At 48.0% G+C, this 16,821-nt stretch overlaps 1 protein-coding gene across 1 annotated transcript in view; it reads right to left on the bottom strand.

Moving 5' to 3' along the window:
* STK11IP (serine/threonine kinase 11 interacting protein) overlaps positions 1-16,817 on the bottom strand; it is a gene marked incomplete at its 5' end in the record, with an annotated part of 19,548 nt that extends 2,731 nt beyond the window's left edge. Inside the window, 21 exons of the mRNA XM_017727019.1 lie at positions 309-391; positions 877-961; positions 1,436-1,614; positions 1,796-1,893; positions 2,085-2,200; positions 3,672-4,145; positions 5,531-5,726; positions 6,465-6,575; positions 7,553-7,743; positions 7,927-8,292; positions 8,401-8,482; positions 8,751-8,918; positions 9,410-9,451; positions 10,501-10,590; positions 11,441-11,544; positions 11,714-11,843; positions 12,811-12,882; positions 13,090-13,197; positions 14,133-14,228; positions 14,456-14,530; positions 16,578-16,817. Of these exons, the coding sequence (XP_017582508.1) occupies positions 309-391; positions 877-961; positions 1,436-1,614; positions 1,796-1,893; positions 2,085-2,200; positions 3,672-4,145; positions 5,531-5,726; positions 6,465-6,575; positions 7,553-7,743; positions 7,927-8,292; positions 8,401-8,482; positions 8,751-8,918; positions 9,410-9,451; positions 10,501-10,590; positions 11,441-11,544; positions 11,714-11,843; positions 12,811-12,882; positions 13,090-13,197; positions 14,133-14,228; positions 14,456-14,530; positions 16,578-16,817 (3,106 nt within the window). The remainder of the gene's footprint in view (positions 1-308; positions 392-876; positions 962-1,435; positions 1,615-1,795; positions 1,894-2,084; positions 2,201-3,671; positions 4,146-5,530; positions 5,727-6,464; positions 6,576-7,552; positions 7,744-7,926; positions 8,293-8,400; positions 8,483-8,750; positions 8,919-9,409; positions 9,452-10,500; positions 10,591-11,440; positions 11,545-11,713; positions 11,844-12,810; positions 12,883-13,089; positions 13,198-14,132; positions 14,229-14,455; positions 14,531-16,577) is intronic.
* Between the last annotated feature and the right edge of the window lie 4 nt (positions 16,818-16,821).

Here is a 16,821-nt window from a genome sequence, read left to right as displayed (position 1 = left end):
CTTTCCCTCAGAGCAGGGCAATGATCCAGCCCTCAGATAATCTCTAGCTTCTCGAGTTGTCACCAAAACTGGTGTGCAAGACCAACTGCTCCCTAGAGTCTGGGACTGGGAGATTCACTGGATGTACAGAAGTATGCTGCTATCTTACACAACCCAACGCTAGAAAAGAGCCCTCACCCATGCCCCCACCCCATTCCACTGCTGGATGAACGGTGCAGCTCTTTTCCCACAGACTGTACACTAAAATCACAAGCATGTAAGCAGACAGCACAATGTGTGGGACACCTCACTACTGAGATCTCCTGTACCTTGGATCAGGTAGGCCAGCAGGTAGAAGAAACAAGTTTCACCTGCAGCTGCAGAATCTGTGGTCTTGGAGTCCAGCAGAGGCCTGGAGGAGATACAACAGTGGGCTGATAAGGAAGCACTGTGTTTCCAGTCTAGGTTTGCTGTGAACCACCTACTGTTCCCAGTCCTCCTGGGGACAAGAAGGACCCATCTCTTCCACATAATGCAAAGTCCTCCCTCTCCTGGTCCTCTGACTACCACCTTGCCAGCCAGGAGCCAAATGCTTCTTGAGTAAGAAGGCTGCCCTATGCCTCCTATTTTTTCTCCCTCCATTATATTCTGCTCAGGCTCCTCCAGGAGAGTTGAAGTTGCCCTGCCTGGCTCAGCCCATGACACCCCTTTGCCTGTTCACCCTCTGTGCAGCAGACACTTGAGACAGCTGCCCTAAACCTGTAACACAGGCCTGGCTGCCACTCCAGTAGTGCCTCCTTCTGTGCTACCCTATTTCCAGCACCATGCTTTCCAGGGCCTGCTGGACAAGAAGATATCCCTTTCTATCTGAAATCCCAGCCTCTCACAGGCTCTTACCATAGCCAGTGTTGGGGATTCATTTCCACAGTGGGGATTTCCTTCACCTTACTCCTGTGCTTAGCAGGCAGTTCTTGCATGAGATCTAAAGAGGGGAGAAGGCAGGTAGGTGTCTTTTATTGCAAACCCAAGGGCAGTACGTAACAGTTCAGGACACTTCTCTACTGTTCAGAGAGGTGCTGCAAGTTATGATGCCAGTGGGATTCTCCCCCAGCTTTTTTTCCGAGTTCCTATGTCTACACACACAAGTACACGGCCTCAGTGATTTAGGCTGAGGCTTTACAGTACCTGAACAGGCAGGCAGCTGCTCCCCAGCCAGCTGGAGGAACACGTGCCACAGTGGCCAGTAAAGCCATGGCATGGAGTGCTGGGCAGAGAGCAACTGCTCACTCTCGCTCCCTCTACAAGGAACTCGTAGTGACGGTCCAGTAAGACCAAGGAAAGGATGGTGTTTTTCCACACAATTTCCAACATACATCCAACAATAGCTGTCCTGATAGTTCCCCAAGAACAAATCTTTCAAATCCTATTTCCCACCCCCCTAGAGCTCTACTCTTACCTGTCAGGGTCTGCAGGAATTGGTCACAGCAGCTTTGGTTCCGGATCAGCAGATTGTAGGAGGCTTTTGGGTTCTCAAACTCCATTCGCAAGCTCTGGTGGCAGAGTCCCACTTCCAGATGAGAAATATCAGACAGGTAGTGAGAGTCAGTCTTCTTCAGCCAGTCTGCAGGTTGTCCCCTAATCACAGAGCACAGTCCTCAGCTGCAGCAGGCTGCCCCAACTCCTCTCTCATGTCAGACTGCAGCAGGGGGTTTGCCAGAAGAGCCTGTGCATGTCACCACACCTCCAGGGTAAGGGCAGCAAGGCTAGCACAGGCTGGCACTACCCAGCACTCACAGACTTGCTGCAGGGTCCTCACCTGATAGCTCCAGTGACTTCTAGCACATAAATCTTGAGATCAGAAGCAACCAGGATTGAGAGGAACTCTCCTTGCCGGCCAAACTTCACCATGACCACCTAGAGCACACAGAGGGTGGGTCACAGCCTTGGCCTGCCCCTTGACAGCTCACTCACAGAAAGGACTGACTCAAAGACACTTCAGCTCCCTTCACATCCCACAGTCTCTGGGATACCACCTCAGTGCAGAACTTGCAGGGTGGCAAGAGGGACAGCTGAAGAGTTGTAGGGGTGGTGCTGTGGGAGCTCACCTTGAGGAAACACTGGAACTCCTCAGCATTCTCCTCAAAAACCTCCATGTCCAGGTACAGCTTCAGGCGATGATCCACTGACCGGAAGTCCCTCACGTTCAGGACGCTGTTTACAGCTGAGGAGAGCAAAGGGCAGCAATGACACTCTGTCCACTGACCAGGGGCTGCCCAAGCATGCAGATGGGCACCAGGGCAGCAGTGTCACCTTGTCTGCACACCTGCTTCCATCAAGTCTCTTGTCAAGACAACAGGCCAAACACAGGCCTTTACATGCCACAGGTCTCCATGTGAAGATACAAGGGGACTTTATTGCTCCAACACTTGCTTTTTTTTTCAGATATACAAAGCTTTGGTCTAAGCCAGCCTCAAACTGTGCTTGGCTGTTTAGTCACAGAAGCTTTGCTGCTGGATTTGGCAGGAGGGCAATTCTTTATCACAAAGCTAGAAAGATATTTCTCATTTCAGCTGGTGTCAGCTCAGGTCAACTTTTTAACTCTGACTTTGATCGTGGCAAGGTTAAAGGGGCCTGAGGAAGACACTAATAAAACTGCTAAAGAATATAATTAGGTTTGTCACGAAATTGTATAACCAAATAATTTATACAACAGCCACAATACTGCCCAAGAGTTAACACTTCCCAGCAGAGCCTGTTCTCCACCACAAACACTACACTAATCAACCGCTCCTTAGCAGGAACTTTCCCCAGGCTTGGTTTTAAACTGGGACCTTGCAATTTGACCCCAGAAGAGAGACTGCTTTATTTCTCATACTTCAACTGTACAAGACTGAACATAGCAATCTTAAAACCATGGTTCTACACCAACTCCTCTTCTGAGGCACAGCAGTCTTGAAGGACCTCTATAGATCAAGAAATCAACAGGTTTGCAGATCAGAACTAGACTCAGCTGCAGTAGAGTCACTTTCTGGGCTAGACCAGATAACCTCCACAGCTCCTTTCCAACTTGTTATTCTGTAAATTGCAAGCTGATGCCCAGGCAAAGGCAGCCTGCTACATCAGAAATCCAAGGTTCTTCAGAAAAATCATTTATCGACCTCCTGTCTTGCATGACAGCCCTCACACAGCCAGCATGCAATCTCTTGGACAGGCTTTGTCATCTGAAGCTCACAAAAAAAAGTGAGGAAAGCACAAGCAACTGTAGATCCACAAACCAGAGCCTCCTACTAGCACACCAGCCTCACACTGCATTTAAGCCAAAGAATAAATAGAGAGAAATTGTGCATACTATTCTCCAAAGGTAGTGCTCCGGCTGGCAACTCATGGATGCCACAGGAACCCAGCGTGTCCCTAACTGAGCAATGCAGCTTCCAGAACAAGACCCTATTGCTCAGAGCCTAAGCAATAATAGGTATTAGGAGCTGACTCACTTCTCCTACCTTCAGGCATGAGGATTTAACAGAGAGGGAGATGAAAAACTCTGCTCATAAGAACCATATGTTTATGGCTGCTTGTACTTGATGTCCCCCTTCCCCATTAAACAGGAGGTAGTGTACCCTGCAAGCACCAGTGATAAAACCAACAACAAGCTGTCAACACCGCTAAACCCGGCACAGTTTCCTCCTACTCACAGGGACTGAGATTCCATGTTTCCTCGGACTCAGAGTTCAAAGAGAGCGGGGAAGGAGTGGGTCCCCGAGAAACACTGTAATGGTAGCTTCCCATCAGGCTGCCCCCGTTGGTGTCCGTGCGGCTGAGGGACAAGTACTGGCTCTTCACACCCTGCTCCTTCCCACAGCTGCCATCTGATCCATGGGAGGTGGGATGAAGAGTGCCCTCGGGCTCGATGCCCAGCTCCGGAGTCCTGGTGCTGTTGCTGGTGTCCATCTCCGTGCTGTCCTCCCCGCCGATGTAGAACTTCCCGCTCTTGCTGGCCAGGACAGATGCTTCCTCTGGACCCTCCAGCACAGAGTCTGACAGGTCCTCACTCGTGCTGTCGGCACCGGGCGGCAGAGGCGTGCTGGAGCACTCCTCTGAAGGCAGAATGACCACGTGGTCACTGGAACAACTGGGACAGGCTATGGGCTCACCAGCTGCTGCAGGACCTGTGAAAGATTTTGTCAGGTATAAAGAAAAGCCAGAACAGCAAGATTTTACTTCCCCCTGTGTCTTCTGCAAACCACAAACCCTCTCTTTTCAAGGTAGAAAATAGTTACAGTCTGACTTGAGCAGCTTGTTGAGCAACTTTGTCCAGAATCATATCCTACATACCTCCCCTCACAGATCAACAGGAAATTCTGGATCAGTGCCACATGAAATAGCTCTGCTCAGATTTAGGGTGCCCCGTGTGGGCTGTGGTTGCAACTGAAACTACATCAAGGCTTTGGCTCATGACTCCTGCACTTCACATTTGCAAGTGCTAACATCACCTCTGAAGCCCAAGCTCATGACCAGTCAATCCAATCTTCCTTAGCCACCTCCATCCCCAGTGTGCTGTGTCCCTTCCCCAGCTGTCCTCATCCCTTCTGACCCTGATTCCTGTTGCTCCTTTCACCCACACCAGGACAGACTCCCAGCTGGATCATGGGACTCCCACTACTCTGGCAGAGAGAAGAAAGTGTCCTGGGGTGGAGAAAAGTGCTGCAGCCAGGACAGCACTTCTGTGTTCACTGCAGTACTTCCAGGATGCTTTGTCAAACACCATCTTCTGAGCTAAGGCACTCCCCACTTTGAATATAAACTGAGCTTCGAAAAACAGCAATCAGAAGATGCCTTTTCAGCATGAGCCACATCTCAGCCAAAACACCACATCTAGTTTTAGACACCCAAAGAAAAATGTGGACAAATGGGAAGGAGTACAAAGAACAGCAAGAAACTGAATGTATGAGATATGACTGACAAGTAAATTATCTAGAGAGTTAAGCTTATTTAGTCTAGAGGACAGAAGCCAGGAAAAGTTGCCGGGGGAGAACAATGGCCCTCAAGTACAAAGAAAGGAATAAATTGCTCCCCCAGAGTGGCAGCAAGAGTGGGCTTAAGATCACAGACAGGGAAACTTTGGTTAGGGTTCTGGTTGTTTTTCTGATGTCTAACAGCCAGTTTTACCTGAAATACTGATGCAGATTCCCTGGAAGCTTCCGTTAGCAGAAGTTTTTTAGAACAAATAAAGTCTCTGTGGCAGAACTGACTACACGACCTTTAGGTCCTCTCCCAGACTTCAGCTTGCAGCACCCCTATGCTCCCCCAGGCCACCCAGAACAGGAGTGCTGCTTGCTTAATCTTAAACCAGTGGCTTATTCCAGGAGCAAACGAGGCAGGCTCCTCCCACTCCAAGCAGGCCAAATGAGAGCTCATCCCACAACAGGTTTTAATTCCAGTACAGCCCATGCATCACCTTCTCCTATACATTCCATGCTCTGCACCCCAGCTGCCACTCTGGAAGTCTGCCTGAGCATTAGCAAACATGCTTCTCCTAGGCACTACAGCCTACCTTGATCTGAGGCAACTAGGGTCTCCAGGATTTTGGTGTCTCCAACCTCTGAAGGATAGGAACCTTGATGCCAGGGGGCCAGGGATTGTGAGAACTCCTGCTTGCATTTCAGGCACTGGAGCTTCACGTATCCCTTTTCTTGGTCCTGATTTCGCCAATTCTCCTCAACAGCTGGGGTCAACACTTCAAGGATACACTAAAAGTAGCAGCACAGGGAAAAAGATGCTATCAGGCAGCTATGACTGTCCTAATAAAATCACGCTTCTGACACCAGCAAGTCTTTTCACATGCCTCACTACAGCATTTCAGAGCATAAGGGGTGCAGGAACATTTCCCAGCTGTGCAAAACTTGCCAAGGGCATGGAGCTTCACTGCAGAAGACCAAGACAACCTGTTTTTGCAGGTCTGTGCCTGACAGCTACATACTGACAGGCTCTCTCCGGAACTCTGATCTCAATGGTCCCATCTATTTGTGTCTTTCCTCTAACAACTTGCTCAAATGTACTTAAATAGTATATTGAGAAAAATTTTTTGATTAGAGACCAGAGTCCCTACAGCAGCTGTGTGGACACAGCACTGACACTCACTGTCCAGAGGGCCGAGCACAGGCCAGCACATCACTCAGCACCCACAAAACATGACATTGCACATGCACAACAAGTAATGATCACTAGCTTGACTATAAACTTTTCACCCCAAGAGGAAAAAAACTGCAAGACTCTCTTCCTGAGAGCACCCTTTATGCCACAGGAGCTCCACTGCCCATGGCCATGCTCACAGGGACTTCCACAGGTCATCTGTGCAGAAGAAGAAATCCTGACAAGCCAGACATGGGCTGCAGGTGCTCCTGTGCTCTGAGAACAGCAGCCCTATGCTGGCTGGAAGAATTCAGTGTCTTGCAGTAACACTGCCCCCCTCCCCAGGCCTCCCCCACCTGCAGACACTGCTCCGGGCAGTCGTCAAGCACGACATATTTGCGCTTCTGCCGGTCCTTGCGAATGTAGCTGAAGTGCAATGTGAGGACAGGAAAAACTCGCTCCAGGTCCTGCAGGAGACAGAGAACACCTGTTCTAGCATGAGGGAGAAGCTTTCACAGACTACATTTGTTTGCAAACAGCTGAAACATGGCCATACAAGCACTTAATTTTGGGTGCCCTAAGCAGCCCTCCACAGTTGACAGCATTTGGGCAGAAATAAATAAACAAATATAAAGCTAATGAGTGCTGACAACACTTGCGTTGAGTGCTCGAAAAATTGCACGAGCGCTTGAAACTTACAACAGTAACTTTCAAGGCCTAAAACAAAGCATTTCAAACAAACAACTTTTCATGAAGGTATTTCAGAAGAATATCAAGCCACAAACGTTCAGAAAGGCACAAGGACAGCGTTTAAAAATCAGTTGGAGTTTTTACAGAAAACAGTATTAGAGAAACCTGTGAACATGTCTGTATACAGACTGAATGTTAAAATCCTACCACAAGGAAAAAGAGATTTCCAAACTCCCTTTCTGAAGAACCACAAAAGCCAAATAGGGCTGGTAATGCTAAAGCATGCACCTAGAGCAGATGGCTCTTAAGGCTCTTAAGCTGATGGCTCTTAAAGCTGCCAGGAGCTTTTTAAACATCACACTGGGCTCCATGGTGCTCTAGAAACAATGCAATCCACAGTCCTCCAAGGCCAGGGTGATATCCCAGCAAGGAATGGATGGCAAGGAGGTCTCCACCTCATTTAAGTTCCTCTTGAGAAGTCTCTCACTGCTCCACACTGGAACAAGTCCAGCCATTGTCTTTTAATTCCAGTTTTGGAATAGATTTGATGCTGACTTCTGCTGCATTACTGCAGGTAGTCTAAGCAATACAGATGCCATTAGAGACAAATGCATTGGCTGGAAGAGATGCTCAATCAAGCAAGCTTTGCAGGAGCTAGAAAAAGATCTGCAAGATTCTCCACAGGAACCCAAATCCAGAATGCTGGCACATATGGGAGTAAGATGACAAAGGCTCACAGAGAAGTGTAACTCACCATCCTCTTCCAGGTCAGCTCAGAGGTCTCCAGATTCTGCAGGCATTTCAACTCCAGCTTGTGGAGGACTCTGGCAGCCTTCAGTTCCACCTCAATCACATGCTTAGCTGTGACTCGCAGGAAGATCCAGTCTGGCTCTGGGTCCCCTTCACCTTCTATTTGGCTCACCAGCACTGGCTGGCACAGGTCCACTGCCAAACAAGACACAGTGCAGGTCAATACATGCAGCAGGCCTTCAGTCCTGCTGGACCCAGGTCCTTACAATTCCCACAATACTGGGCATCATGATACAGCTTCACAGATAAATCCCATTTGAGTCATCTATTCTGCTGTCACCCAAGCCCTCAAATATAGCAGTGAAAGGACCTGTTTACCTTCTGCCATCTCCTCTTCTTCCTCTCCAACCATTAGCTCATCTGCCTCCTCTTCTCCTCTCTGTTCTCCTTCCACAGGCTCAACCAGCTGTACTTCAGGCTCTTCCTCCTTTGCGGTGTCATCCAAAGGAGGAGAGGATCTTTCCTGGGATACTTGGGGCTTTTCCTGTTCCGGGTCAGAGCTCTCACTCTGCAAGTCCATTGCAGCAGGTCTGCCTGCGATCTCATCTGCAGAACGACTGCGGGACACGACGGGTACTTGGTCATGCTCCTCCAGGTGTCTCTTGTACTGCAGCCAGTCAGCACCAAAGCGATCCCTGAAGCTGGCCAAGCGCTTCATCTCCTTCTGATGCTCTAGGATCAGACCTGCAGAGAGAAAACTTGGAAAGTATGAAAGTAGTCACCAGGCCAGAGCACTCCTCTTACTGTGGACACTTTAGCTGCTATGTTATTAAGGAAGATGACAAGCCTCACCAGCAGAGAGAGGTAATGCCTGGGGCTCGTGTTCTGTGTCACTCGGCTCCGAAATACTTGCTCTTCGCACTTTGATTTTTCCCTGGAAAAAAACAGGATAAAAGTAGTTGTGAGGAACTAGAACAATGGAAACAGCACCTGATGTGAGGTTCTGCCAAGCTGAAGGGTTTATAGCTGTTCCAGTGTAGAGACACATCATAAAACACTTGTCAGGGTATATCAAGACTGATATTAAACCCAGCCAGTGGTCAGTACCAGACCACATGTCACTGCACAAGGCTTTCACATTGAGGCATCCCCTTCACCCAACATGCCAGCTACATGGCTAAGAAGCTCTGCCAGTCCCAGACCTTGCTTTTCTTCCGAGGGAGCCTGACGGCCACATTCTCTGCTGGCGACTGACTGTCGCTGAAGTCTGCAGCACAGGAGCTCTCCAGAGCACTGCGGTCCAGTGCAGTTTTCTCTGAGGTAGAAGTGTGGATGGACTGGGACACACTTTGCACAAGTCTTGGAAGGTGCTAAAGTAAGAAGAGAGTATTGACAGCTGAGTGCCATAGGCAGACAAGGTAACCAAGCCACAACTCAGGCTGACAACTTTCCTGCTCCTCACCCCAGACTTTCACCATCTCAGTCAAAACACTGACAACAGATCCTGCCTGGTTGATTGGATTGTTTATCACAACCACTCTGATTTAACTCAATCTCTGCCTTTCTTAAAAATAGCAGATGAGAAACTGATAACTGTTTTGCTGACATGTAGTTCAAGTGTCAAGTACCATACAGTATCTGAAGAGGAAACAGGCAAGGCTCCAAGTTCTGCAAGGCTACATAAGCCAAAATAAATTACACTGGCCAGTTCCAACAATTATTAGGAATCAGCATGAACTGAGACAAAATGATCTGTGTCAAAGTCAAGGTAGCCCATAAAGTTTTAATAGGACACATGCCAATCCTGTCAGAGTTCCCAGTTCCAAAGCCAGTAAGATCAGTTTTTAACAGTTATACTTACCATTAGGTCTGAGGAAGAGAGTGGCTCCCCATTCAAGAAGAACTGTAATTAGAGACCCATTTGCAGTCAGATTCCATTTGGCTGGCACATACTCAGGACAACTTCTGCTGACTCCTATTCCCCTTCAGGCCACCCTATGGTTGGGATCCCTGGCAAAAAACTGCAAAGAAACAACCCTGTTCCTGCCTATCCACCACTCCTTTAGTTGTAGCTACCTGACCTAATAGCATACAAGGCCAGAAGGGACCGCTGGGGTTTTCCTGTTTACCGACTTTATGACTTCCAGAAACGTATCCAAGACAGTTTGTGGGAGAGGTACAATAGATTATTCTACAACAACTCAAATTGTTTTGAAAGGTACTCACTTTCACCTCAAAGCCTGTATCCTACTTCTAGCCTGAATCCATGTAACTTCCAGTAACTTGAGCTCAGTGAAAGCTTTTTCCAAGATGCAGTTTGAAGACAATTAATCCAGCCATTTGCCATTAATGAGAAGGGCAGACCAGCTTTGGAACACCTTTGACCCTTAGCAAGTAAGTTCATTTTGCTAAATTGCCAGAACACTGGTTTTGCTGGCTTCTTTGTCTGAAATCAGATTACCAAGAACTGACCTAAGCACTGGAGTGCAAGGGAGAGTGATAACACCTAGATGAGAGCAGTGATGGGGACAAAGAGGTGACCATGGCTGCTGAAGTAGTACATACTTAGGTAAGGTGCACCAAGACTGTGAGTTCCTTCTTTGTGCAGTCTAGCTACATTGTTCCTATCTAGCAAGAACAGAGTAAAGCTCCATCAGAGAGCAAAACTGAAGAAGTAGACAGTGAAGACATATTAAGATCTGAGGTGCTGCAAACCTGAGAACAGTATTCAACTCTGTCCTGGCCAGCACACCACATAAAAATTTAAGGTTAAACTACTCTGCCACAGGGAAAAAAAACAAAAAACCAAAAAAAACCAGCAACCACAAAACAATCACCACTGTTACACTACTGGAATAAACCTGCAAGTTTCTTTTCCCTCATTTGCCCCTGAGTGTTAGAACACCCTGTGCCTTCAACAGCAGGGGCAGAAGACATGTAGCTAATACTCACATTGGAGAAGGCTGCCCTGGGAGACACATGGACAAGGGCTGCAGATCGGTGGTTTTGATGGAACCATATCGGGTTTCCCTCCAAATGCAGCTGGGTGAAGGAAACAGACAAGTTGTTACTAGAAGAAATATTCTATACCCCAATATATCCTGCCTGCAGGCTCCAGTCTCTCTCTCTGCTTCAAGAAATTCCTTGCAGTTATCAAGCCAGGAGAGGATAGGCTTTTAGAATGCTTCCTGAAATTAGTTTAGCAAATAGAGAAGGAGATTAAGTATCTCCTACTCATGCCCTAGATCATTATGAGCTTTTTCAGTACTGACTCTGAGAAGTGTTGAAAGAACAGTCCTTTGCAGGTCCAGAGAAGCAGTAGATGCCCCATCCCTGGAGGTGTTCAAGGCCAGACTGGATGCAGCTTTGAGCAACCTGGTCTAGTGACAGGTGTGTCCCTGCCCATGGCAGGGGGTTTGATCTTCAAGGTCCCTACCAACTCAATTACAGAATTAAGGTGGCAACTAGATCTTTAAGGTCCCTACCAACTGAAACCACTCTCTGATTCTATGATCTTCTTTCACAAGTACTATAGTGATTGCTGTGCTCCTCCTTCAGACTTCTCTGAACACACAAATCCACAACAGGATTATGGGAGGATCTTCACTAAATTTGACTTAACTGAACTTGACTTGAGTGTTAAAATCAGAAAGGATGAGCAAGGAAATGGGGATGAATATATGAAGAAAGGTGAGCTTGAGCAAGGGTCACTAAAAATGAAAGCTGAAACACAGGTGTCTGTCTAACTCTCCCCCATTAGTTTCCTGCAATAAAATTAAATGCTCAGGAGTTGAACTTAGCTTTCAAAACCCTCTTGTTACCACAAAGTCTCCATCTTGCACACCCTGTCCATGAAATCCCTATCTATCAACCCATCAGGCTTTGTGCTTACTTTTTTTAAATAGTGCAGAGTGGACAATGGTGCCAACTGGGCATGTTCCAGCAGCAGGTTATAGGCCACATCCAGGTGCTGCAGATTCACAAGCTGTTCCACCCCTGTGAACAAAGCAAGAAGCCATCAGCATGCTAGAAGACATAACTTAGGAACCTCCCCCAAAACTGAACCCTAGTAAAAATAGTTGTGCCCAAGATTCCAAGTTCTGTTCGTTCTCAAGGACAACAGGAAGGCTTCAAACTCAGAAATGCTCCTCCCTTGTGGGCTCACCATTAATGCTGTCCAGCTCATTGTTGCGCAGGATCAGAGTCACCAGCTTGGATCGGCTGAAGATGCCAAGGTTTGGCACCTTGGACAGGAAGTTATATGCCAGATTGAGGTACTCTAGTTCTGTAAGGGTCTGTTCAGAGAGAAGAGCAGCATTGGATCAACTGGGACCTTAGCTCAAAGCCTGGCCCTGAACTCAAGACAGGGCACTAGCTTCTACTATTTTTTTGATCCTAACAAGGTCAACCAACAAGTGAGTTTCTTAAGACTGTTTCTGTAGAAAGAGTTCAATGTTCACATTGGGAGTAGTTTGTTTAGGGGCACTCAGCATCATCTAACTGCTTTACAGAATTTGCCAGGAGCACCTTTCTCTTTCCTCGCCAACTTCAATGGAGCATAGGAAAAGACTGGACATCCTGCCTCAGCAAAAGGAATGAACTATCAAAAGAAACTCTTCCTTACCTTTGTAGAGATGATGGTGACTGACACCTTGTGAGCCCCACCAACTCCATGAAAAGCTGTTTCATAGCTTTGCTTCAAAGAAGCACATCTAGCCCAGCAGAGCATGGATTTCACTGTCCTTCCCCAGAAACATGTGCCATTGTGATGGACTACCCTTTTTCTAGAGCAACTGACTGGTTTCTGAGAGCAGGAAGTAAATGCTACTGGCAGTTTGAACAAATTGAACAGTAAGTTTCTACAGCCCCATGCCTGGCTACATAATTATCACCTGCTGCACAGGTTACAGCAAAGTCTTGGCCACAATGGAGTGCCCACTCTGTGAGGGGCTGTACACACAGAGTACCCTGTCTGTATCAGTGCATTTACCACTCAGCCAGGCTGGACTGCCAAGTGATAACTACAGCTAACTCCCTGTCTTAAGAGCAGGTGAGGAATACTGCCTTCTCTGCCTCAGTGCCACTTGGACTGCACATACAGGACAACGGTTTTCAGGCTGCAAGCACTAGCTCTAAGCCACACCACCCTTTGTGATTTTTTCTATTATATCTCACCTAGTAGGAACATGATGTCAATGATTACAGAATTTTAGCAGTATTCTCTGCATAGGAGGAAACTGGTGGTCAGCCCAAAATACTCACCGTTAAATAGTGCTCACAATCCTGGATCTTGTTGTGACTCAAATCCAAGACCCTCAGAGCATTCAATAATTGCTGAGGGACAAAAAGATACTAGATCAGATCCTACAACTGTCTCTGTTACAGCATGAAAAGCCTCTCCTGCTGGGAGAGACCAGCAAAATTAGCACTGCCCACTTCCTCCCAACCAGACCTAGGAGCATCAGTAACAGAGGGCCTGGCTTTTGGCTGTGATCATCTCCTCTCTTCTCCTCAGCCAAGCAGGAAGGATGCCCCACTCACCAGTGAGTCATCCAAGGCAGTGATTGAGTTATAGCTGAAGTTCACAGTCTGCAGTTCCAACCATGGGAGAGCACAGCTCAGATCTCCACCACATGCCGAAATTATTTCCTAGGAAGAAGAGAGGAGCCATTCCTTGGTGAATACTGTTACAGTAAAAGCAGATGAACACAGCAGAACAGTTAGTCTAGAAGGCGGTTGACATAAAGGTGCTTTACAGACCTTGCCTTGCTTAAGAGAGGCAGTGACTTTTATGTCCCTAATTCAAGTATTTGGAGGTGGTGGGAATCCCATGGCCAGATATTTAGAAAGCAGATGCTTTTGTTTCCCATACTGAAGTGGCAATAGTTAACCTAATCTGTTGGATTTCTTAGGCTCAGAACACTGAGCACAAAGATTCATGCTAACAAAGTCATTTTCAGACCTCCCTCAAACAAAAGCAAGATACACACTTGTGTTCTGACAGACAAAAAAAGCTCTCAAAGCACTCCCCACCATCAGCCCCTGTTCCCCAGCAGGCATCTGCTTCTGTGTCCCAGAGAGAAGCCCAGAGGCCCATGGCCAGCACAGCCCATGCTACTCAGCTCTCCATGGCTGGAGCTTGCCTTCATGTCTCAGAAATGTGCTGGGCAGCAGTGCAGGTAAGACACTGGGGCACAGCATCTCCTCTGACAATAAGCTCTAATTTAAGGCTGCTGAGGTACAATGAAATAAATCTTGACCAGCTGCAGGCCTTGAATGAGGAAACAGCCAGATACACAGACACAGAGTTGTCAGGCCTAGCTGACACGACTGTTGTCTAGAGCCAGAAATTCTCAAGAAGCGTAAAAGAAGACTACAGAGCACACGTGCATGCAAGCAGGGAATCCTTCAACACTGCTTGAGACAGGAGTAGGACCCCAGAATGGGGAAGGGAGATGAAGCCATACACAACATGGATTAATAAAAGGGCTAACACTCCTACATCTTCCTTGTGTGAAGAGCTGTAGGGTCAAGACAGCCTTTCTCTTGCAATTTACCCCATGAGCTGTGTAGAGACAACTCACCTCCAGTGTACTGATACATTTGCAACAGGTTAGAGATTCCAGCTGAGAATAGACAAATCGCAGTCCCCGGAGGCAGTGTGGAGGGACAGATCTTAACTGCAGCAGTGATGAGAAAGTAAGAACAACATACATCAAAATATTACAGTGGAGGAGCAGATCCAAGTTTCACCCCAAGCAAGTGTTGCAGGAGTTTAGTCTTAGCCTTCTAGGGAAGCCACAAAAGCCTACCCGGTTTTTAGGAGCAGAGGCATTCTGCAACCACAAAACTAGTTGAGAAAACCCAAACAGCAAGACTCAAAGCCACTCTTGCCACCTATACTTACTTCCAGATGCCGGAGGGACTTGAAAGGGAAGATCTTCACAGCAGATTGCAAAACACAGTTTGGAACATGAACGAGCTAGAGAAATGAGAAAAAAAATCTCATGTCAAGCTTGATTTGTGCTTCATTACCACCTTCCTGATGCACCAACTGCAGCACCTTGAAAAGGTTCTCCCTCCAGCTCGGGTGATCCCTTATAAACTCTCTCCCAGTGCTGGTAGTGGCGTCTCCCCAGCTCCGCAGTACAATAGAGGGCAAAGAGAATAGCATGTTAGCAAGTGTGGTCTGCCAGCCCACGGAGCTCTTCTTCATCTCCCCTGCCCACATGACCACTTTCAGCACCACTGGGAGGTCTGACAGCTGGATTCCTCATCAGCCACAACTAGCAAATCTACTAAAGACAAAACTAACTGCTGGAGGTATGTTTATCAAGCAACTGAGTGGAAGTAGCACACTGGTGGGAAGTGTGCATGTGCATTTCACTACAAGAGGCCAAATAAGGCAAATCACAAGCAGATGGAGAACAGAGTTGGTCTCCAAGGCACTGTTAGTGTTAGACTGAGGTGCCTGCAAACCTCCTCTGTGTATTCTGTAGTACAGCCACAGGCCCTTTCACCACAGGGCAGTTAGGCTGTGTTCATGTACCATAAAGCAGCTTATTAAAACCACCTTCTTATTCTTTCTACGGACAGTGCACAAACAGTATTTCTGGCTGCTACTGAAAGTGAGTAATGAAGCAGTTACCACTTCCACTGCAGACCAGAGAGATCATTTCTGCCAGTTATATATACATTCACACAGAAGTGACTCATCAGGTGCAGAACAGACATCCCAAGACCTCATCACCACTACTGCTTCCACAGCTACAGCCCTGGCAGGAATGAATCACTTGCCCACTGCCTGCCAGCACTAATGCTGCACGTTGAACAAGAGCATTTGGAAGGGAAGCTTGCACTGGCAAGCTGTAATGGTCAGTTTTTGCAAAGTTTATTTCAGATGCCATTCTTGCTGTGTGTCTTGATCATCACCTCTCCCTCCACTGTCTTAAAAATCTTAAAAAGCCAGGCTGATATAAGTTATTAGTTTGTCCAAGTAAACCAGTTACCAGACATCAATGGGCAGCTTCCCCTTCTTTACAACCTTGCTGCAGAGAGAGCACAGGAGCACTCACCACAATACCCTCCTGATTGCAGGGTCACTCCCTGCATCCTCCTGCCGAGAGACCCATGTTTCTCCACAGACACTGGGCCCCACCCCAATGTCCCCACTCACTACACTGTTACAAAGTCCTCCCAACAACATTCTGATACCACTCCACTCTCACAGGGAAAACATGTCTTTAAAGCCATCAGAGATTTTAGTGCTCAGCCACCGTACCTTCTGAGCCTCCCTGTGGAACCTAAAACAGCTGCTAATTCCTCTTCCCCTTTCAGGCCCCTTTCACCTCTACTATCGTCTAAGCAGTGCCCCAGACCCCAGTAGGATCATCTGCAGCCTCGTAGCACATGCCACCTTTCAAAAAGCTCTCTGAAGAATTCCTTGGTCTGTAGTTTTATCTTTATTACAGCCTCTTTACTACAGCCTTTATTGTTAAAATTAATGAGGATACATTACTAGAAATACCTCATGCTGTGAAACCGATCAACCAGAACCACTGCCCAGGCTGCTGAAATAAGCAGCAGCCCCAGAGTGTGTACAACATTTGACCCCTCTGCTCAAGTTCCCCGGCTCTGCTGCCGTGGGTGAATCAGTCATCACTCCGGGAGCACTCAGCTGTGCTCAGGTGCCAGGCACTGCCTGAATTGCTCAAGCATTTCAGGAAATAATCATTTTCCTAACAATGATAATACCGTACCAAGGTCAGAACATAATTAACTCCTGCTGCCCCTGTTTTTAACTCCGAGAAACTTTCCTCTGAGTTGCATGGCTGATCCTAGATAAGCAGCTATAGACTATCGTGCTGAACCACGACTCCACTGTGGCAAGAGCCCTGTGAGACCCATCTGACCCACGGAGCCTGCCCGTCAGACGGGGGCAATGGGCACTGGAGGAGGCTGCTCTGAAGCTGTGTCTGCCACCTGCACCGGCCGGCCCTGCGGCACGCCCGGCCCCGGTGCGTACAGACCTTCAGAGAGTGAGTCTTCTGCAGGACGTCGAAGAGGAACTGCGCCTGGAGGATGGCGGCTGTCTCGGCGGGGTGCGAGGGCAGCGCCACGAAGCCCCGGTTCTGGTTGCGGGAGCCCAGGTGCTGCTCGAAGACCTGCGTGAGGTGCTGCAGGGTGGAGGTGAGCAGCGTCAGCGTGCTGGAGCCGTCCAGGACGAGGTCCCCTGCAGGAAAGGGGAAGGACGGGCCGGGCCGTGAGTGTCCA

This window comes from Corvus brachyrhynchos, unplaced genomic scaffold (assembly GCF_000691975.1).
Source record: "Corvus brachyrhynchos isolate BGI_N302 unplaced genomic scaffold, ASM69197v1 scaffold490, whole genome shotgun sequence".
NCBI classification, from domain to species: Eukaryota; Metazoa; Chordata; class Aves; order Passeriformes; family Corvidae; genus Corvus; species Corvus brachyrhynchos.
This window is presented reverse-complemented; position numbering and strand designations above follow the sequence as displayed.